General features: G+C 37.9%; 1 protein-coding gene across 1 annotated transcript; it reads right to left on the reverse strand.

The window, feature by feature from the left end:
• Nucleotides 1–1,053: 1,053 nt before the first annotated feature.
• TGDS (TDP-glucose 4,6-dehydratase) lies at nt 1,054–23,622 on the reverse strand. Its single transcript, XM_003257388.4, has 12 exons — nt 23,413–23,622; nt 21,194–21,260; nt 19,588–19,656; nt 18,211–18,301; nt 10,441–10,583; nt 8,437–8,535; nt 7,241–7,300; nt 6,089–6,132; nt 5,350–5,515; nt 4,715–4,773; nt 3,342–3,439; nt 1,054–1,874 (listed from the first exon to the last, which is right to left on the reverse strand). The coding sequence occupies exons 1-12, from the start codon at nt 23,496–23,498 to the stop codon at nt 1,804–1,806; spliced, it is 1,053 nt and encodes a 350-aa protein (XP_003257436.1). The 5' UTR covers nt 23,499–23,622; the 3' UTR covers nt 1,054–1,803.
• Nucleotides 23,623–24,172: the final 550 nt, after the last annotated feature.

Consider the following 24,172-nt stretch of genomic DNA (forward strand, 5'->3'; position numbering starts at 1 on the left):
AACCATGAAGGGGTAGCCTTAAAAAGAATGTGGAAAGAGAAAACCTTTCCAAGAAAAAAGCTTCGAGTAGTATCCCTGCTCATGCACTATGTATAGTAGTGACCTGTGGTGAGAATATACATTTAGTCATAACCAGTAGCCTGGCTAGCTACTTTGGGGCTTAGAAGGAAAAAGTCTAGAGGGGCAGGAAACAAGGAAGTAAAGGTTGGAGAAGCGTGGATAGGCCTATCTATGGGAGAGGGTGGGGAGTGTGAAGATCTGTGTATTCCATGTTAACACTCACTAGAAAGCAACCACCATAGCAAGAGGCACTGAACCACCCAGTAGATAAAATGACTTGGTCAGTTAACTTTAGCCAGCTTTCATCATCAGCCACCCCAGAACTACCATGATGGGCACCTGAATGGAATAGGCCTCACTGTACAGATGGTCCCTACTCTTGGGACGCACAGCATGAATTCTCACTTATCACGGCCAATGTAGCTATTGTCACCTGTGAATATCCAAGCTGCTAGCAATAGAGACAAATACTGAGTCCCCAATATGGCACTATTCTTCAAGGAAACCCACCAGCTACCTGGTGGGACATGAACTCCACTAGGCCCTTTCCACTGTGAAAGGACCTGTAGCTGATTCTCACAATAGACATTTTCTCCACATGGGTTGGGTTTGCCTTTCTGCCCGCACAGCCTGCCCAATTTTGCTTCCTCCTTCTTTTATCGTTATAGTCATTACTTTCTCTCAGCATCTGCTTCCTGTAAGACTCAACTGACACACTTGTCTTCCCTCTATTTCTCTCCAGAAAGGCGAAATTGGAGAAATTGAAGAGAAGAGGTATGGACTTGGGGATCTCTAAGCACAGTGGGAGGCTGGTATTTAAGGGTATTTTTAAAGTGTAAGACTTTCTAATGAGGAATTATGATGCCTCCATACCAAAATCTGCATTCTTAATAGAGGGTCACCCAGTTTCTTTTCCCTTTCTCAACCCAATAGCCAATCAGTTACTTTTTCAAGTCATCTTAAAGTCTTTAGGGCAAAGAAGGATTAAAAATATATAATCAAATTTTTTTTATTTTTCTACAGCAAAATAAAAACATTATTTTAAAAAGCAATATTCTACATTAAATATATTAAGATACTGACAATTTTATAAATAAAATCATTTTAAACAGTAAACACATGATAAATTTCTGATACAAGGTTTTACATACATTAATTGTGAAAATATAAAAACTTTACATCCTTAAAAAGCATTCAACGTAATCAATTTTACAAAATTATCAAAAGTTAAAAAGTGCTAGATATGCTTCTATTTTGTTCCATTATTAAGGCAATGATAGCATATCAGATCTTAAAAAAGAAATGGTGAATTAGGGCGTAAGACTCATCCTATATTGCCTAAAAACGAACATTTCAAAGACTTTCTTAGGCACTGGGAAAGGCTGGGAAGCTGACTGAGTTCAAAACCAGTGAAGGTTGCCATCTGCCTAGCACCATTACCCCTCATGGTTGTCCAAACCAGGAGACTTCTTCCTGGCTACCCTTAGGGAGAGTCTTCTACACCTATTATTTCCTAGTTTCTAGGAGAAAGGGTTTCAGAAAGAATTTTGACATTTAAATTCTATGCCAGTACTGAAACTCTCCCAAAGATTGAGGCATTCTGCATTTGAATTTTATACAAAAAGTCATGAATCTAATTCCAAATGAAAAGAGAGCACTTCATTTGGTCACTTAATTTCATACCACTTGTCGAGGTAGGATAATTTTCTTCTTTGACACCTGTCTGGACTATATAAATGGTGATTATACCGGAAAGGGTTCTAATGCCTTTTCCGCATTCTTCCAGTTGTGAAAATTCTCTCTGTACCATTCAACTAATAGGAAAAAACAAAAGACAAAAAAAAAAAAAAGAAAAGAAAAGAAAGAAAAACTAAACATCAGTTAACCAACATTTACTGAGTTTCTGCTAGCTAAGTCTTGCCCATCAGCTAAGCAGCAGACAAGGGCTGCCTAATGATGTAAACAATTTGATTTTGAACTTAACAATGAAGTCAATCAGAAGACATTTAAATCAACCTAAAACATTTATAATTAAAAATCAACCATTTTTTTCTTTTTAACTTCTAAAGTCATTCAATACTGAACTTGTTGGTATAAATATTTAAGATTCTGATTTTAAGGAATTTGGGGTACAGGAAATAAGTCATCTGCCCTGGTTTTAAGGTTATTTTATATAAAAAAGTATAATACAGTGTTTGGTCATATAAATATGGTAACACTGCATCAGAGGCACAATGAGTTGATGTGAACTTCCTTGCATTTTTTTTTTTTTTTAAGAGATGGGGTCTCGCTGTCACCCAGGCTAGAGTATAGTGGTGTGATCGTAGTTCACTATAGGCCCAAACTCCTGCACTGAAGAGATCTTCCTACCTCACCCTCCTAAATAGCTAGGACTACAGGCATGTGCCACCATGCCCTGCTGATTTTTTTACTTTTTGTAGAGACAGGGTCTCACTATATTTCCCAGGCTGGTCTTGAACTCCTGGCCTCAAGTGATCCTCCCACTTTGGTCTCCAAAGTGCTGGGATTACAGATGTGAGCCACTATGCTCAGCATCTTTCTTCTATTAATATGTGAAATTATTTTATATTGCTATACTATCAGTAAAAGCTTTTTTAGTTTAAAGAAACCTGATAGTTTTAAACTATTTTTTGTTTTTTAATATTTGACTTAAGTATTTTGTATTTCAAGCTCTAAATCAAAACTTTTTTTTCTACATCTGGGTAAAGCTTTTCTCATGAATATATTTCTAAATAGAGCTTTAACATGTATACACAGACTTTATATGCACTTATTTTAACAGATTTTTCTGCACATACTAAACTTATTTCCTTTGTTGGTTTCAATATAAAAAGCCTCAAGACACAAAAAAGACTGCATCTATATTTCACCAACTCTAAGATGCCAGTGATGGATCATTATTTTATATACACATAAAAAAGAAAAAAGCTACAATAATAATTATAAGACACCAGTGATTATAAAAATACATACCTTTTAGGAGTATGAAGAAAGTGAAAAAATATGTACCTCAGAATAAATAATATAGGTATTTGATTAATGCTAACAAGATATGGGAAGATTGATCAGAAGTTGGTTTATAAAATTCAAGATGCTTAGGAAACACAGGACTGTTACTAGAAATATATGAAATTGTGGCAATTTGAAAAGTACAAATGATTCAACATAATATTCCATTGGTTTGTGTAATGTTCTGGAAATAAGTTATTTTTCCTTTAAATTTTTCTGACTTGCCCCCAAATGATTAATTCAAAACATACTTGTTTTCTTTATTCCTTCTTTCCAAGGCACTTTAGGTCTCCATCCTAAGCCATGTATTTTTTCTGACTTCATTGGGTATCTCATGTCATTGGTAGGTCTTGGAAAACAAAACAGATTTAAAATAATATTGTAGATATATATTTACAAATTTAGATACTAGGAGTTATGTGTTCATGCATTTTTACCACAACCCAACTTTTCTCTTTACAAAAATTCCCAATAGGTTTTCTGCAGAAAGTTTGTAAAATCAAGTATATATTTAAAAAAAAAAAGTCACCCATAATGCCAGGTGCCTAACCCTCTCTGTGTCTTATCTTCTTGTTTCAGCCACAATCTAGATATAAGTGAAGTACCTGACACATAAAAAAAAACTCAATAAATGTTCAATGACTAAATAAATACACAAAAACTTATTAGGATTCATATGCCAGGCTGTGGGGCAGGTATTTCATATACATTACAAATAAGTGTTAAAATGCTTTTACAGGCTGGGCGCGGTGGCTCATGCCTGTAATCCCAGCACTTTGGGAGGCCGAGGCGGGCGGATCATGAGGTCAGGAGATCAAGACCATCCTGGCTAACATGGTGAAACCCCGTCTCTATTAAAAATACAAAAAATTAGCCGGGCGAGGTGGCAGGTGCCTGTAGTCCCAGCTACTTGGGAGGCTGAGGTAGGAGAATGGCGTGAACCCGGGAGGCAGAGCTTGCAGTGAGCCGAGATTGCGCCACTGCACTCCAGCCTGGGCGACAGAGCGAGACTCTGCCTCAAAAAAAAAAAAAAAAAAAAAATGCTTTTATAAGAAAGATGTTATTATCGGCCAGGCAAGGTGGCTCATGCCTGTAATCCCAGCACTTTCAGAGGCCGAGGAGGGCAGATCACGAGGTTAAGAGATTGAGACCATCCTGGCCAATGTGGTGCAACCTCGTCTCTACTAAAAATACAAAAATTAGCTGGGCGTGGTGGCGGGCGCCTGTAGTCCCAGCTACTCAGGAGGCTGAGGCAGGAGAACTGCTTGAACCTGGGAAGGCAGAGGTTGCAGTGAGCTGAGATTGTGCCACTGCACTCCAGCCTGGCAACAGAGCGAGACTCTGACTCAAAAAAAAAGAAAAAAAAAAAAGATGTTATTATCCCTATTTCACACCGGAGGTTTGAAACTTCAGACTTAGAAAGGGTCAATAATTTTTTAAGTCACATAGCTAGTAAGTAATAATGCTATACTTAATCTGTATGGTACTTACGATTATGAAAAAAATGTTTTACCAGAAAATTCAAAACAGATAAACTAGTTATTGGTCAAGTCCACGTATTTTATAATTTTAAAAGTACCTAAGATTTCACAACCTTTCCCCAATGTTTTAACTTGTTACTCACCTATCATTAACATAATCAACCCAATTTTCCATTTCAGACTCTGAATTGGTCTCTTTGATCTGTCAAAATGGAGAAAGCTTTGAGTCAAATTATAAAATGAGATCAGAGAATAACAATGGTATTTAATGGCTGATTAAAAAGAAAACAACTGCCTCATAGCAGGGAAGACAGCTAAAATGAACATAATTTTAGTAACACTTGCTATACTTTATAACCTAAATTCCATCTGAAGCTCAGATATACACATTGGATTTTGGTTATTATTCTTCAGTCCCTCTTTCTATTAAACTGAGATTTACAATTGATGTCCCCTAATATATATGGACATTCATAACTACAAATATAATTATTTTATATATCACTGTTACTTGTTTTAAGACACAATTTTATATTTCTGAAAATGACTTATGTCTTACAATTAGGGAATGCACATTTAGTGAATTATTTTTTCCTGAAAAGCTGTTACTAAATAGGTGATACAACTTAAATTAAGACACATATGGTACACATAATCATTAATTTCATTTTCTACTTGCTTACTTTTAAATTAAGTAAGCTGTATGCTTCTGATTTTGACTAATGGTCACTGCCACTAACAATTTTGAAAATACCAACCTTTTAAAATAGATACATACCAGTTGTATTAGTTCTTTGGCAAGCTGGACAACTGACATTTCAAAATTGGTTCCGATGTTATAAATTTCACCTGGTTTCCCTTTTTTGAGGACAGTGAGAAATGCTTCTACAACATCAGTAGCATAAAGGAAGTTTCTTGTTTGAAGCCCTGACCCATGAATGCAACTAGAGAGATTAAATGAAGTGAAATCATTAAGTGTAAAAAGGTAAACTCTCCTGAAGCATTGACTGGGTACTACAACTCCAGAGAAGATAATTCCCATGGGGATCCCTGAATCTTTTACTGAAAATACAAATTCTCATAGCGTTTCTAAATTTTGTTCATATTTCTTAATCTCCAAACCTTCTGAGGGTACTCAGCAGGAAAGCGGCAAACATATTAGTGACCCCTGTGAAATGTGTATTCAATTTTATGCCATAAGTTCATTTTCAAGAAATATCTACAGTTCTATGAATTAAATAAGTCCTTTGAGAAAGTAAAATTATATAAAAATAGATTTCAAATTTTAATGCTATAATTCAAAGTTCTATGATAGGTCATTAAGATTTGAAATTATCTCAACAATTATAAAAGTAAGATACAGATCATTTTAAAAACTATTACACTGGAGAAATGATTCTTAAATTTAGTGGGGCATTCAATTCTATGGCCTTTAAGACTACAGTATTCAAGAAAGTGTCACCAAATACTCTAACATACCAGAAAAGCGTATGGGTAAAAAGGTAATAATAACATACCATTTCCTGTTGTGCTGTAGCAAAGATATAAATTTTGGAATAACCTAAAAGAATATTTAAATATCATTTCAGACTGGAAATTTACTCATTAGTATGAATCTGAACTCATACCAAGATTAAAAGATTATTAAGAAATATGCATATGGATTGCTTCTAATTATTTTTATCAGTTTATTAAAAAACCTACTTTAGTATTTGATATGTAAAAGAACCCTCAGTTTGCTATTTCATAAAGACAGGTTACTTGAAGATAAAATGATCTAAATAGGGGAAAAATGCAGAAAAAGTCTTCATCAGATAGTTGGTCTCATCATAAAACTCACCTTTGTGCTGACTTTATAAGGGCAGATATTTGTATCTTACTTATTGCTTTACACATAGCACCTATGCATTAAGTGCTTCAGGAATTTATAGATTCCAGTGCTCTTGGATTCAAAGAAAAATTAAGCAAAATAAATATTAATACCTGCAGGTCATGACATGGCCCTTTCCTTTGGGCAAACAGATCAATGCAACCAGCTGGGAAGCAAGAAAACCCAGTCTCCAAATTTAGGCAGAGTGGCCGAAGTTATATAAAATCAGGCTTGATGATATAGAACCAACTGCACAGGCATTTTCAGCCTCTAAACTACATTTTTTAATTCATTACTTGTAGTACTTTCTGGAAGATAATCATGCCTACACAATAAAGATGAGTTGAGGCACAGTTAGCCAGCTGACACTAAGACAGTTAATGTATACAAGCTTCTTGCATCACTATCTAGCTAGCTTTTGACTTTCTGTATACCCTGACATACTGGTCTGACTGCAAACAGGGAGTCAACTGCAGCGTGACAGTAGAGGTAGAAGTATTCTATAGTGCTTTAGAGTCTTAAAAGTACAAGGTATTTTCACATATATCATTCTCATTGGATCCTTCAAAATCCCTGCTAAGTGGTGAAGCCAGCTGGTGAGTGTCAGCCAGCTTGAGACTTAAAACTCAAGTCTTCAAACTCTAAGTCTGAAGGAAACTGCAAGTGGTGTTATACAGCATATAAAATTATGTATAATTTACAACATATTATTTTAGACAAATAACTGAAAAGAGGTTATTTCAAATAATGAGAAGTTACAATCACTGAAAAACACCATGAATTAAGAAGTAAAATTTACCTTTTCTGGATATTGATGTGGTCCATAAACATTACTGCTTCTTGTGATAACAACTGGAAACTTAAAAGAATATTCAACATTAAGGCTTTTGAAAAGGTCTAATAATAATGATTATTTTAAAGATAAGCAGAATTTCAAAATATGGGCACCTTTGCCTAAATAATTCCACACACCTTAAGGTCAAAGGGAAGAGATTTTTTTCTAACGTAAGGTTTCTAAAAAGGAGAGAATAGGATTCAGATAAAGGCAAAGGTTCCAAAAGAAAGAAGAGGAATATTCTTTTATTAGTACACGAAGATAAACACAGATGGCACAGGTTTATAAGTCTGACTGATAGCAAAACACTCTGAAGAACTTTCCAGTGGATTATTTTAAAGACCACCCCAAAGACTCTTTAAGTTGGCTCTCTTCATTGTACCAATCCCTACAAATAAAAAGAGCTACTATGAAAGTGAAAAGCACTGATGACACCAGAACTCAAATGGTCAGAGAATCTTTAGGAATTCCAAGGCTTGCCTCTCTGACCCAGTCCCTAAAAACTCACAAAGAGCAGTGGGAAGCCAAATGCAGGAGATGCAAGGTGAGGATTCATATGGGGTAAGGCTCCCATACTGACACTGTCAGAGCCACCAGGGACAAGTCTACTTCCCATTCATGAGGAGCCATGAAAGCCAAATCATGCAGAGAGAAGCACATGGGAGAAAGGGGATCCGTCTTCCCTCTGTCTTCCTCCACTCATAGGACTCCAACCTCACTCTGACTATAGCTGTAACACTCTATCTATTACTGAAATAGAAAAAAAATGTATATTCAAGTTATTCCTTTAATGATGAACTGAACACGAAGAGGTCAGTCCTAATTTGTCCACACAATAGAGGAAATTAGTTTTTAAAATTCCATAATATGCAAATTTTCTCAATCTATGCCTTCTACTTTAAGCATGCTGCTAAAAGCTGACTTGGGCTGGGCGTGGCTCACACCTGTAATCCTAGCACTCTGGGAGGCCGAGGTGGGCGGATCACTTAAGGTCAGGAGTTCGAGACCAGCCTGAGTGTCAGATCGAGACTGTCGCCGAAGAATAAATAGAAAACTTAAAAATCTTTAGAAAAAAAGAAAAGAAAAAAAAAGCCGACTTGGAGTTTTAACACTTAAGTCCAAAGGAAAATGTTTCAAGAGTTTCTGTAATCAGTTCTTACCTTATATCGTTCCCAGTAAGATTGTACAAAACATTCAGCAGCTGCTTTAGATGATGCATAAGGATTTGTAGGTTGTTTGGGTGAAGATTCATCAAATTCCTAATTTTAAAAATATATATTTAAAAAAGTGTTATGCATATTTTAAGTATAAAAATCAGAGCATACGTTAAAACTTGAAATGTCAATCACCAAATTTTTAAAGCCACTTCTTAAATCCTATGTGCCTGGTGTTTTCCCAAGGACATGTGGTAACTTCTTTAATGTGCACAACAATCCTATATAGCAGAGAGAGAGAACAGCAAGTGTAAGGGCCCTGAGATAGAAGCGTGTCCAAAGGAATTGCAGGAAGGCTGATATGAGGCAAGAGACAGTGGGAGAGGAGGTCAGAAAGCTAGAGGAAGGCCAAAACCTTGAAGGCCACCGTAAAACAATGACTGATTTTGAGCAGAGTAATGCCAGGTCTGACTTACATTTTAAAAATCACTCTGGCTACTGTGTCGGATCTGATGTAGGGTGGCAGGGTGCATGAAGAAAGAAGTTTACCTGATAAAAATTGCAGAGAATTGAAAAATGGTTACTTCTTGGAAGCAGAATTGAAAAGTGAGAAGTGGTCAAGGTTTACATTTTCTCACTGTAAGTCTTTTCGGACTATTTGATTTTCACTATGTATGTGGTCTTGGTAAAATAAGTAAATTCATAAATAATAAAATAAACAAAATGAGGTCGCAGACACCAATTATAAAAATTATAGATTGGACAATGGAGTCTCCTTTGCCTAAAAAGTATAATATTTATGCATGATTTATTTAAAAAAATAGATTCTAAGGCTGGACACAGTGGCTCACACCTATAATCCCAGCACTTTGGGAGGCCGAGGCAGGCAGATCACCTGGTGTCGGGAGTTCGAGACCAGCCTGACCAACATGGAGAAACCCCATCTCTACTAAAAATACAAAATTAGCCGGGCATGGTGGTACACGCCTGCAATCCCAGCTACTCGGGAGGCTGAGGCAAGAGAATTGCTTGAACCCAGGAGGTGGAGGTTGCAGCGAGCCAAGATTGCACCATTGCACTCCAGCCTGGACAACAAGAGCAAAACTCCTGTCTCAAAAAAAAAAATAGATTTTGGTTTTTACAAGAATTTTACACGGTCTCCTTGACATTCCAATATGTTTTCCTGACTGAAAGGGAAAGATGGGCAGGTAGTATGCTGCAGTCTAACTTAATGCTTTGGTCCATGGAATGACATTTACCATATTTGTAAGAGTGGGACAAAAAGGTGAGATCTGCAATTCTCTTGCAAAATTACAAATAAATCTTTACCTAAAGAGATTTCCGGGGCATGAAAAAATAAATGAATAAGTCTCTACCAAGACTAGGCTGTTGTTCCCCATTTGGGGAGGTATCACTTGATCTGAACAGAGGAGACAATGGAATAACATTCTATGACAGTTAACACTAAGCGTCAACTTGATCGGATTGAAGGATACAAAGTATTGATCCTAGGTGTGTCTGTGAGGGTGTTGTCAAGGGAGATTAACATTTGAGTTAGTGGGCTGGGAAAGGCAGAGCCACCCTCAATCTGAGTATGCACCATCTAATCAGCTGCCAGAGTGGCTAGAATATAAAGCAGGCAGAAAAACATGAATAGACTAGACTGGCCTAGCCTCCCAGCCTACATCTTTCTCCCATGCTGGATGCTTCCTGCCCTCGAACATCTGACTCCAAGTTCTTCAATTCTGGGACTCAGACTGGCTCTCCTTGCTCCTCAGCTGGCAGATGGCCTATTGTGGGACCTTGTGATTGTGTGGGTTAATACTTAACAAATTCCCCTTTATATATCTATCTATTCTATTAGTTGTGTCCCTCTAGAGAACCCTAATACACTCTGGAGAGTGCCACAAGTGTATATAATTTGAGGATGAAAAAAGCCCAGTGTATGTTTAATAAAATTGCATCATGGTACATGGTTAAGTAGGTAAAATATACATTTTCTAAGCTCACCTTATCAAGACTGCCACCATATACTTCATCTGTGCTGACGTAAATAAACTTCTCCACTCTGGCTTCATGAGCAGCACTTACCAAAACGTGAGTGCCATAAACATTAACATAGGTAAACTCAAAGGCACGTACGAATGAAAGATCTAAAAATAAAAAGAGTGAAAAGCTAAAACAAGTCTACCCAACGGATAAAACAAATGCCAAATGATGGACTCAGGTTTAAGGAGAGTACTATTCACTGCCCTTCATTTACCACAGCTTCAACAGTTATAATAATAACATACACAGGCAGTGATATTTATGATTTCTTTAAACCTAAATTACATAGTACATGTAAATTCTTAGAAGCCAGAAAACTATCAGTGTTAAATTTGCAGGAAAGTTTTTTATTCTATAAGGAAGAAAATTTAAAAATAATACATCAAAATTTAAAATGTTCTTAAATTTAAAAAAATTATGAATTACAGGGATGGGCTTAAGATCAATCTGTTACTGCTGAAAGCAATAAATGCTGAATGAGTTATTTAAAAATAAATTCACCTTAAAAGAACTAAACCTCTATAACCAGAAAACGGAAGGAACTTCCTTAATGATGAATCACAATCTAGAAGCAATAATGGAAGAGGCTGATAAATTTGACCATATAAAAATTTTGCATGGTTAAAAAACTAAAAACAAATTAAAAAGACAAAAATGACAAACTGGGAAAAACCATGTGAAATTACAGAGATAAAGGGTTAGTATCATCAATTTATAAAGAACTTTAAATAAATTAAGAACAATCCTACAGTAAAACAGGTAGGAGACATAAACAGTTTAGATGAAGAAATATAAATGGGTCCTTAAGATTATGATGATCAACCTCACTTACAGTAAGAAAAACCCAAATTAAAAACTCAGAGATACCACTTCTTACTTATCAGACTGGCAAAAATTCAAAAATTTGACAAATCACTTAGTTATTGAGGCTGTTAGGCAAAAGACACTTTGTATGCTGGCAATGACAATGTAAAATGTTTACAATCCCTAAGGAAGGAAACTTGGAAATATCTAGTCAAATTACATAGGCATTACATAGCTAGTCAAATTATATAGCCCATAACTCTAACCCAGAGTTATGGGCTAAACTGTGGTCTCCCCATAATTCATCTTAAGGCCTAATCCCTTACCCTGGAACCTCAGAATGTGACTATATTTGGAGATAGGGCTCTTAAGGAGGTGATTAAGTGAAAATCAGGTCTTTAAGATGGGTTCTAATCCAATCTACCTGGTGTCCTTAAAAGAAGAAATGTGGACTCATTGTGTGTTTTGGAATAAAGTAAATGAGTAATTAGCACGGTGCTGTTGAGAACCAAGGTGTTCAGGGTATGGAAAAGATGATATAAATGAAAGACTGATGAACTTAAACAAAAACTCTCAATCTGGACTGGACATTTCAGTATAAACCCATGTCATATTTAATCTTAAGTAAATAGGCAAATAATATTCCCCAGTTTTGTTAACTGAAAAAGCCTTGAAACAATGTCCAATCAGTTAATAAGCACTCCCAGTGCCCAGATTGTGGCCTCTAAACACCATTTCCCACCAAAAGGAACAATGGCTCCTGAGAGAAAGGGCTGATTCCAGATCTAGGGGGAAAAAACACTGAAGATAAAACTGAAACATCCTATCAAACCAGAAAGTTAGATGGCTGTCAAAGACTGCTAAGGTCATGTCAAAAAGAACTCAGGAAGCAACTAGAAGAGCCTCTCAATGGCTAATGGTGAGTCATTTTGAACATAAATAAGAAAAATAACTGCAAGTGATTAAAACAAAAAAATCAAATGTGTTAAAATCTACAAATTCATAGCGATACTAAAAAAAAGAAAAAAGAAAAAGGAGGATGCTTGGAAACCAACTCATTATAGTGAAATCTACTAAATAAATAAAAATAATCAGGCATTTAATCTGGCTTTTCTATAACAATTAAATCTCAAGGTGACCAAATAATTGATAAGGAAAACTTTTTTTCTCTCTCTCTCTGTTGCCCAGGCTGGAGTGTAGTGGCGCAATCTCAGTTCACTGCAACCTCTGCCTCCCAGGTTCAAGCAATTCTTGTGCCTCAGCCTCCCGAGTGGCTGGGGTTACAGGTGCCCACTACCACGCCCAGCTAACTTTTTTGTATTTAGAGATGGGGTTTCACCATGTTGGCGAGGCTGGTCTTGAACTCCTGACCTCAGGTGATCCACCCACCTCAGCCTCCCAAAGTGCTGGGATTACAGGCATGAGCCACCACGCCTGGCCGGAAAACATTTTTTTATGTAGATATTCCAGGTACAAATGAAGAATGACATAATTAGAATATCGTTTTGTAAACCCCTAATATAATGACTACTGACTATATAAAATAGTAATAATGTCATCTAGTGGGAATAAAAAAATAAAATAAGATCGATTTAAAATTCCAGGCAGGACATGGTGGCTAATGCCTGTAATCCCAGCACTTTGGGAGGCCCAGGTGGGTGGATCACCTGAGGTCAGGAGGTTGAGACTAGACTGGCCAACATGGCAAAACCCCATCTCTACTCAAAATACAAAAAATAAACTGGGCGTGGTGGCCGCGCCTGTAATCCCAGCTACTTGGTAGGCTGAGGCACGAGAACTGCTTGAACCTGGGAGGCAGAGGTTGCAGTGAGCCGAGATCATAACACTGCACTCTGGCCTGGGTGACAGAACAAGACTCTGTCTCAGAAAAAAAAAAAAAAAAATCCAGATAAAAACCGAGTTAAAAATAGCTAAAAATGGAGTTGGAAATTAAATGGGAAGAGAGCAAAGGTTTTGATGAACTTTACACTTTGATAAGCTAATTACACATCTGTAATTTGTAGGGTAACCACTCCAAGAGTACAAACAGAACATATAATGTCCAAACTAGTAGAGGGAGAAAAAGAGAATAAGAAAAATTCCTCAGTCAGTCCTTAAAAAAAGCAAGCAACAATTTTTTTTAAATAAACAATTTTTTACAAAGGAAGAATTCTTTATTTTAAAAAAAGTAAGCAGCAGCCAAGGAAACAGAACAGGTGAGAAAAGAAAGCATACAATAAGATGGTAGAAATAAATCCAAATATAGCAACAAACTAAACACTAAGGTAAATATCAAGGAGGGTCAGAATGGGTTTAAAAAAATCAAAATCCAAATACATGTTGTTTACAAGACATGCAGCTAACCCATAAAACTAGAGAAAGTTTGGAAATAAAAAGATGGAAAAAGTATCATGAAAATACTAACCAAAAAGGAAGTAACACAGCTATATTAATGTCAAACAAAATAGATTTTAAAGCAGTACACATCACCAGGGAAAAAAAGATCACTTCATAAGGATAAAAGGTTCAATTCACCAGAAATATACAAGAGATTTAAAGAACATCATTAACCAACTTAACCTAATGGATGTGTAAAGAACAACGAACCCAATGTTTGCAAGTTAACATTCTTTCCAATACACATACAATTTACAGAAAGTGACCATATACTGAGCCAAAAAGTAAGTTGTAGCACAAAGGACTACAATCATAGAGTATGTTATCTAATCACATACAATTAAGCTAGAATTCAATAAGAACAAGAAAACCCATACATGTTTGGCAATTAAGACATATATGTCTAAGTAACCCACGGATGAAAGAAGAAATCAAATTATTTTTATTTTTTAGAGACAAGGTCTCATTCTATTGCCCAGGCTGGAGTGCAAGGGCGTGATCTCAGCTCACTGCAACCTCCACCTCTTGGGCTCAAGTGATCCTCTCACCTCAGCCTCCCAAGTAGCTGGGACTACAGGCACATGCCATCATGCCTGGCTTTATCTTTTATTATTATTTTTTGTAGAGACAGGGTCTCACCATGTTGCCCAGGCTGGTCTGGAACTCCTGGGCTCAAGTGATTCGCCTGCCTTGGCCTCTCAAAGTGCTAGGATTACAGGTGTTAGCCACTGCACCCAGCAAGAAATCAAACTCTTAAAAGATAATGAAAAAATACATATGAAAACCTGTGGGATTCAGATAAAGCAGTATTTAGAAGTAAATTTATTGTCTAAAATGTATACATTAGAGAAAAGGTGAAATTAATAAGCTAAATATATCACAAAGATTAGAAAAAAGAACAGAAAGTAAGCCTAAACAAAGTAGAAATAATGAAATAATAAAGGTAAGACCAGAAATTCATTATATAGAAAACAAACACGCATAAGAAAAGATCAACAATGTCAAAGATTGTTTTTTTGGAACAACAATGTCAAATGTAAAATGTTGGTTTTGGAACAACAGGGTGGGAGGTTTGCTTTGCTGGTATAAAGAATTATTATAAAGCTACAGTAATTAAGATGGTGTGATAATAGTATAAGCACAGACAAAGACCGACAGAATTGAATAGAGCCGAGAAACAGAAGCATACATATATAAACATTTGACCATGACAACAGTAACAATGAGGAAAAGTCAAGTCTTTTCAATAAATGATTTTGAGTCAAATTGATATGGATATGGGGAAGAAATCTAAATGTAAAAGGAAAAACAATAACTTTTAAGAAAAGAATTATAAGACAACATGTCCATGACCTTGGAGGTGGGAAACAAGTTCTTAATCAAGACAGAGCGGGGTGCGGTGGCTCACGCCTGTAATCCCAGCACTTTGGGAGGCTGAGGCGGGCGGATCACGAGGTCAGGAGATCGAGACCATCCTGGCCAACACGGTGAAACCCTGTCTCTACTAAAAATACAAAAAATTAGCCGGGTGTGGTGGCGGGAGCCTATAGTCCCAGCTACTCGGGAGGCTGAGGCAGAAGAATGGCATGAACCCGGGAGGCGGAGCTTGCAGTGAGCTGAGATTGCGCCACTGCACTCCAGCCTGGGTGACAGAGCAAGACTCCGTCTCAAAAAAAAAAAAAAAAAAAAAAAGACAGAAAGAGCACTAACCCTAAAGAAAAAAGTAAAGATAAATTAACCCACATTGAAATTAAGAACTTTCACTAATAATAAGACACCATTAAAAATGGGAAAAGGCCAGGCGTGGTGGCTCACACCTGTAATCCCAGCACTCTGGGAGGCTGAGGCAGGTGGATCACCTGAGTAGGGTGGCTCATCTGAGGTTGGGAGTTCAAGACCAGCCCGGCCAACATGGTGAAACCCCATCTCTATCAAAAATACAAAATTAGCTGGGCGTGGTGGCACATGCCTGTAATCCTAGCTACTTGGGAGGCTGAGGCAGGAAAATCGCTTGAATCCAGGAGGTGGAGGTTGCAGTGAGCTGCGATCGTGCCATTGCACTCCAGTCTGGGCAATCAGCGAGACTCTGTCTCAAAAACAAAACAAAACAAAAAAAAGAATGGAAAAAGGCAAAGCAGACTGAAAAAAAGGTAGCTGCAAAAGGCTTGGATCCAAAATATATAAAGGACTTATAAAAATCTATAAGGAAAAAACTGACAACCTAATAGGAAATGGCCACGAAACTTAAATAGAAATTTTCCAAGAGGATATACTAAGAAAGAGGGAGAATAGTCCAATAAACAAATGGAAAGGTTTTTAACTTCATCAGGGAAAAAACCCACAAAATTGGCACAGCAAGTGTTGGCAAGCATCTCATAAATTGCTGGTAGAAGTGCACAACTGCTTTTATCATTAACCAAGTACAAGGACTTGCTTTAACAGACATGAAATCATTGTATTCGTCAATATAGTGCGTAATCAGACAGGCAGAGACAAATAAATGAAGAGAGACAGAGATACAAAAATAAATTTGATATGACAGGGTAGAAACTGGTGAACTTTTCAATAAATGGTACAGGAACAATTGGTATTCACATGGAAAAACATGAAATTGGGGTTATATAAGAATTAATTTCAGATGGATTACAAATCTAAACATAAAAGACAAAATTATAAAGCTTTGAAAATATAGAAAAATATATCTTCATGACCTTGGGGTAGGAGAGAATTTAAGAACCGAAAAAGCATTAAGCATAAAGGAAAACACATACACTGAAAACATCTGTTCATCAAAACACACTGTCAAAAAAGTGAGAAGATAGGCCATACAGAGAAGGCATCTGTAACATATGTAATGATAAAGAACTAGTGTCCTGAATATATAAAAACTCTACTTGCCATTTTTTCTCATTGAAACTTCTCTTTCAATGAGAAAAAGGTAAACAATCCCATTTTAAAATGGACAAAAGATTTCTTTTCTTTTTTTTTTTTTTTTTTTGAGACGGAGTCTCACTCTGTCGCCCAGGCTGGAGTGCAGTGGCGCGATCTCAGCTCACTGCCAAGCTCTGTCTCCCGGGTTCACGCCATTCTCCTGCCTCAGCCTCCCGAGTAGCTGGGACTACAGGCGCCTGTCACCACGTCTGGCTAATTTTTTCTATTTTTAGTGGAGATGGGGTTTCACCGTGTTAGCCAGGATGGTCTCGATCTCCTGACCTCGTAAGCCACCCGCCTCAGCCTCCCAAAGTGCTGGGATTACAGGCGTGAGCCACCGCAACCGGCCAAAATGGACAAAAGATTTCAATGGCATTTCACAAAGGAGAAATCCAAATTACAAAAAATCATATGAAAAGTACTTAATCTTATTAGTAATCAGGTAAAATACAAATGAGAAACATGAGACACCACTACATGGCACTGAAATTGGCAAAAATGGAAAGACTGACAAAACTAAGCTTTGGTGTTATCTGGAGCAACAGGAAGTCACACACTTCTGGAGCAGTGGAAGTTGGTATAATTTGGAATATGTTTTGACATTATCTCAACGTGAAGTATGCAGATCTTATGATCTGTTATATAGCCAAATGTAATATATACTTATGTATCATGATACATGTTCAAGGTAGTAGTGTTCAAAATTGCTCCAAAGTGTAAAGAACCCAAATGACCATCAAGAATCAAGTATATTAAGTAAACTACAGTGTATGTGTATATATGTATTTTTAGACTGGAATATCATGACACTGAAAACAAACAAACTATATCTATATCCAACTCCATGGATTAATCTACATGGATTCTGAAAAAACAAAAAAAACTCTACATATCATTATATATATATATATAAAAAATATATATTTAACATAAAGTATATATATTTATATATATAATATTAAATATACATATATTTAAAAACAGCCTAAACTAAGCTGTATTGTTTAGGGATAAATATATAGACAACAAAAGTGTAGAGAAAAGCAAAAGAAATTATAACTTTAAATCTGGAAATAGGCAGCAGTAGTATTTATTACTGAAGAGGATTCAGCAACATTCTGTCTTTTGCTCAGGTGATAGATACATGGGTACTCCATTATCATTATTTAACTGTATTTCTAAATGCTTTCGAATATGTTATATTTCATAATAAAACTGTCAAATTATTAGAAAATATCTAAAATTCACAAAATGATATAAATAATGTCCATCTGCATACCCACAACAAAATTTAAGAAAAACAACATAAAAAAATACAGTTGACGGCCCATCTCCCCATTGCTCCCCTTCACGATCCTGAATTGGTTAAACTCAAGTTTTCAGACAGCATTCAAGGTTATATTTCACTAATATAGCCTCGCAATGCGAATAAAAGTATTTAAAAAGTGCTGAGTTTATGGATGACACAGTCACCGTGGGCTTGTTTTTCTAGTACAGTATGATACATATTCTCTTTCAAATATAAGTATTGTTAAGTATTGGGGGGGCAAGGGCAGGGAGAGACTGCCAATCATAACTGTAACATAAAACAATGCTTACCTACATGTGTTTGTGCGGCAAAATGTAGTACTATATCTATTTTCTCTGTTTCAAAAAGCAGTTTCACAAAGTGAGAATCACATATGTCACCCTATATGAAGAAGCAAACATGAAAGGGCTAAGTTTCACAGAGCACTCTCATTCATAACCATTTTTACTATGACATCCCTCTACCTCCCACCTCCCTGTTTAATAGAGAATGTCTTAAAAATTCAACTAAGTGCTCAAACAAGGATACCAATGATGTATTTCTCCAGCATCTTAGGATATTAGATATTCAATTCAAACTATTTTTCCAAATAATATTTTAATGAGCACCAACAACTACTAAGTACCATGCTAGTGTTGTCCACAACATTTTTGCCAACCCAAGGCCACTATATTAATACAAAACTTTTTTAGCATTTTTTAAAAAACCTTTCAGATAACCATTATTAAAATATATCTTAGGCTGGGTGTGGTGGCTCACGCCTGTAATCCCAGCACTTTGGGAAGTTGAGGCGGGCAGATCACTTGAGCTCCAGAGTTTGAGACCAGCCTGGCCAACATGGTGAAACTCCATCTCTACTAAAAATATGAAAATTAGCTGGGCATGGTAGCAGGCGCCTGTAATCCCAGCTAGTCGGGAGGCCGAAACAGGAGAATTGCTTGAACTGGGAAAGCGGGGGTCACAGTGAACTGAGATCATGCCACTGTACTCCAGCCTGGGCGACAGAGCAGACTCTGTCTCGAAAAAATATACTGTAACAACTGGAATGATATTTTGAAAACACATTTTATCACAATTAAGTAAAATTATGGTACTTCTAATGTTTATATGTACATTTAATTCTTCTAAAAATATGTATTCTTGACAATTCGTCAGCAACTGAACAAAACACTTTCATACAGAATAGAATTATGAAAAGGTTGTTAGTATATTCTTTAAGTTTTGTAGTTAAAAAGAGAGTTTATAGAATAACTTTGAAAAAACATATGAGTTAAATAGTTTCATTTGACAACATTTCCCTTTGCAAATTAATGAACTGGTCCTGTGGCTTATACTTTGGACTTGTCTAAAAGTGAGACTTCCAGAGTCAATCAACCTTCATAGGGAAAGACTAAGGAGGAACTAAAATACAAACCATGTGAATTCATCAGCTACTGGTAGATCTGCGAAGGTACCAAAAATCAAATGTAGCTTTGTATGTGTTGTCAATCGAAAGTAGTATCCTCTACAGCACATGGTACTTTTGGAAATTAATTACCTGATCTTTTAAAAGGTCTTTAATTAGTGTTCCTTTCAAGCCCATATTACACAAGTTTGTAAAGTACAAAGATACTATAATCTCTGCATGACTAAAGAGGCATGGTACAGTTAAAAGAAAATGTTCATACCTGTATAAATTTGTAGTTCTGTTTGTTAGAAATGGTTTCAAGATTCTTCAAGCTTGCACAGTAATCCAGCTTGAAAGAAAAGAGCACAGAAGGGGCAACACAAAAAGTGACATTAGCTTTTCCAATCAAATACCAATTTATTTTAAAGACTACAGATGTTACTGGTTACAATACAAGAACATGTCCTCTTAAAGCGTGTTTGCTCCTTGTTTTTACACTATTTTTTTTTTTGAGATGGAGTCTTGCTCTGTTGCCCAGGCTGTAGTGCAGTGGCGCAATCTCTGCTCAGCACAAGCTCCGCCTCCCAGGTTCACGCCATTCTCCTGCCTCAGCCTCCCAAGTACCTGGGACTACAGGCACCCGCCACCATGGACCAGCTAATTTTTTGTATTTTGTAGTAGAGGCAGGGTTTCACCATGTTAGCCAGGATGGTTTTGATCTCCTGTCCTTGTGATCCGCCTGCCTTGGCCTCCCAAAGTGCTGGGATTACAAGCGTGAGCCACCACGCCCAGCCTGTTTTTACACATTTTAAGTTTCTGACATCTTAAAAGTAAAAAACAAGTAATTGTTACCTTTTCAAAGTACCAAAAAAAACAAAACAAAACAAAAACCTTTTCATAAGTCTCTACTTCAAAAATGTTCCTAGCTGGGGGTAGTGGCTCATGCCTGTAATCCCAGCACTTTGGGAGACTGAGGTGGGCGGATCACAAGGTGAAGAGATTGAGACCATCCTGGCCAACATGGTGAAACCCCATCTCTACTAAAAATACAAAATTTAGCTGGGCTTGGTGGCATGTGCCTGTAATACCAGCTACTCAGGAGGCTGAGGCAGGAGAATCGCTTGAACCCAGGAGGTGGAGGTTGCAGTGAGCTGAGATCATGCCACTGCACTCCAGCCTGGCGACAGAGCGAGAGTCCATCTCAAAGAAAAAAAAAAAATGTTCCTGCCAAAATTTGCCTGTAGCCACTGGTGCTAGAGAAGTTCACCATTTCTTACAGAAAAGGAATTAGTGATTGAAAATAATTACACCTGTGTTATACATATTATAATTCATTATACCTATTCCTCAAACTGTCGGTATATTGGTGATATAGAAAGAAATTCCTGTCCATAATAGCAAGTCAGGCAAAGCTTCATAAGAGTTAAGGGTTATTCTTATGATGGATGTCCCAATTATCCTGATTTGATCATTACACATTGTATACATGTATCAAAACATCACCATATGCCCCATATAACAAGTACAACTAAGATGTCAATTAAAAAATAGAAAAAAATCCAATTAAGGCTTATAATCACCAAATTGCCTTATAAATTTTTCTTATAGTTTTTTTGAATGAAAATCCAAAAAGTCCATTTGCAAAGTAGCAACTGAAAAAACAAAATAAAACAAAAACTTTATTTTGTGGACCACCATAAGAAATGCAAGTTTCAAAAACTTTTATATAAGATTAAATACAACATAAGCACATTACTATACAGAGCCTCTGAATTGCTAAAATGGCTAAATAATTAAAATATCAGCATGACAAGATTCTAGTACTTTTAAAAAACATAAATTGAAATGTAATTTCAGTGCATGAAGCTCATTTTTATAAAACTCACCTTGTCTAGATTTATGATCATATAGTTTGGATAATCTTCCACTAAAGAGACAATCATATGTGATGCACTATTGAAAAAAAGTGTATCTTGTTAGTGAAAAACTTTTAACTTCCCTAAATTCTTGAATATTTTCCTAAGGTGTTGAGTACTAGGAAAATACTCAAAGATAACTTTCATTTTTTCTAAGATAACAGAAAACAATATAACTACACTAAATATACACACATGCAAACTTTTTACCAAACTTCTCAACAGTACCTATAAACAAAAGTTTTACATTCCATTTAGAGTATGCAGAAGAGAGAATGTACTGGTTCTGGGTATAGGGGAAAAGTCAGTTTAACCAAATGATGCCATCCATACAGGCACAAGTGTGGAGTAAAGTGGAACGATAAATGGGAGCTAGTCAGCACAACTGTACATGCCTATAGCATGCCTTTTCAGGAACTGCAGATATAAGTATGTAAAAATTAAATTACTATGAGCATAGACAGTTGTCTATATTTAATAGCAACTTCTGCAACTGCTATTTCTTGGTATAAGATTTTGGTAATGTTAAACCAGAATCCTCAGGAGGCTTCTAGACTGAACCCAGGATTCCCAGGCTAGTAACAGCTGAAACCATCCTGAGTTGGATATCCACAGTGGGTCCTGGGCTTCAGAGGACCCCAAAGGGGAATCACAGGCATATCTCAGTGAAATGATCTACCAGATTTACCATATATACTTAAAATATTGGGCTCCCAGGAAAGAGGAGCCCTTGACCAAATTATGAACTTGGGAGTTTGTATTCGGCATTCCTTTTACAGCACTTTCTAAGTCGCACCCTTCCTGGACCCGCACTCTCACACAAGTATCACCCTTTCATGCCCATAGTCCTCTTTCTCATTAAGTGAAACATGCCAGCCTGATGCTCTCCCCCAAATGACTAGTCGGATTAGAAGGGGTGATTTAATGTGCAAATGGCCGTAAACAGGAATCCTCACATTCCCACTTCTTCCACTAGCCACTGAGTTCCTTGAGGGGAGGATGGGAGAGTTTCCTGTTTATTACTCTTGCATTCAGCCATTCCACAATTACTAAAGACTTATATAGAATGGGCCACGCATTCTTCTAGGTGCTGAGTGAACAGTAGTCTCTGTTCTTATCGAGTTTGCATTTTAGAGTGGGGATACAAACAATAAACAAGCAGACACAAATCCGCAATATAATTTCAGGTAGAGGTTAAGTGTGCTAGTTGGGAGAGGGGCTATTTTAGATATGGTGGTCAGGTAAGAACTCTCTGAGATGATATCTGAATAAAAACCAGAAATTGAGTGGTGCAAACAGCCTAAGGAAAGGGGAAGCAAGTGCGAAGGCCTCAAGACAGAAGTGTGTGTCTTGGTGTGTTCCAAGAACTAAGAGTTCGGAAGCATGGCAGGTACAGAAAAGCAGATCAGGTTGCAAAAGTAGGGCTTGGGCACTTGAGTTTTCTAGATATGGTAGAGTTTGGGCTTTACTCTTAAGTGTGGCAGGAACCACTGAAGTAAAATTCTGCTCCTAACATGATCTGATTGACTTGAGAAACACTGACTTGTACGTGAGCAACAGGCTTTAAAGGAACATGAGTGGACGCAGTTATGGCCAACCAAGAGGCTACAGCAGCAGTCTAGGCAAAAGATGACGGTAAACATGGGCTAGGGTGGAAACGGGAAAGTGGTGAGAAGTGGTGGCCATAAGGATACACTTTGGAAGTAGAGAGGACTTGCTGATCGAATGTGGGTCTGAGGAAGAAAAGGGTGTCAACAGTGGATTTGTAAAAGTTTGCTGATTACATGGATGTCCTATTATAGTCCTCAAATCGTTTTGGGGGTGCCTATACGTCCAGGGCCCATCGTGGAGTGCGGGTGCTCTAGGCTGCGGGTGGGAAGCAGTCGGTGAGCAGCTTAGGGTATCTTGCACGCACTCAAGGAGTGACGTGGTGAGCACCTCCGGCCACAGAAGGGCGGAGAGTAACGCAGCTTTGGAAGAGACGTTTTAAAGAAGTCACAGTTTCAAAGGAACCACTTCTTTGCAGGCCAGGGAGAGAAAAGCTGGTCCAGGTCGTGCATTAGGACCCTCCCCATATCAGAATAAGGACCCTTCAAAGCTGGACCCAAATTGCCTAGGGCAAGCAGAGCTGTGGGAAAAGGTAGGGGTTTCTGGGGAGCCACTGCTTGGCTAGCGGCGCCATTACCTACATGAAACCAGCACCGCCGGTCACCAGCACCCGCTTCGCAAAGCTGCCGGGAGGACCCCACGGTTCCTCCCAACCCGCCGCCGACATCTCCCAGCTCAGCAATGCCTAGTACCGTAAAGCGTATGGTCTGAAAAGCGTAGGGAAGTTCCGCCGCGACCTTTTGCGACGCGCCTCGCTCGGGGGACACGTTAGCAGAGTAGCCAGCGGAGCTTCCGGAGACTGCTCTGTGGCCAGTTTCTGCCCGCCCACTAGCGGGCTGGGCGGGGCCGCGCTCACTACGCGCAGGCGCTGCTCCTTTCCTCCCTTGCCTGGTCCGCCAGGTGCAACTGGGGTCGCCCGGATGGTAGGGGGTATGGAACGTTTTTCCCGGAAATGCCACCACTATGGATCAGATTTATGAATGAGTACCTTCTTTCATTCTTGTACTACAGCCATCTCTAGAGGTTACCTATCAGTTGAGCTGAGAACGGGGAGTTGTTGCAGATGGAGATGGGAGGTTGCAATTTAAAAATGATTTTTTTTTAGTGGGGCAGGGACAGGGTCTCTCTCTGTTACCCAGGCTGGAGTGCAGTGGTGCGATCACGGCTCACTGCGGCATCGACCAAGCGGGCTCAAGCAATCCTCCCACCTCAGCCACCTGAGTAGCTAGGAATACAGTCGTGCGCCACCATGCCCGCCTAATTTTTGGTAGAGATGGGTTTCGCGCTGTTGCCCAGGCTGGTCTTGAACTCCTGGGATCTAGCCAACCTCCCTCTTCAGCC

The sequence above is a fragment of the Nomascus leucogenys genome, chromosome 5 (assembly GCF_006542625.1).
Source record: "Nomascus leucogenys isolate Asia chromosome 5, Asia_NLE_v1, whole genome shotgun sequence".
NCBI classification, from domain to species: Eukaryota; Metazoa; Chordata; class Mammalia; order Primates; family Hylobatidae; genus Nomascus; species Nomascus leucogenys.

What these genes read in the sequence shown, in the direction of transcription:
- TGDS (XM_003257388.4), bottom strand. Translation starts at nt 23,498, where the DNA reads ATGTCGGCGGCGGGTTGGGAGGAACCGTGGGGTCCTCCCGGCAGCTTT. An exon ending in ATGGTGGCAGTCTTGATAAG is followed by an intron (nt 8,536 to 10,440) that starts GTGAGCTTAGAA and finishes TTTTAAAATTAG; the next exon opens with GAATTTGATGAATCTTCACC. An exon ending in CTACAGCACAACAGGAAATG is followed by an intron (nt 5,516 to 6,088) that starts GTATGTTATTAT and finishes TAATCTCTCTAG; the next exon opens with TTGCATTCATGGGTCAGGGC.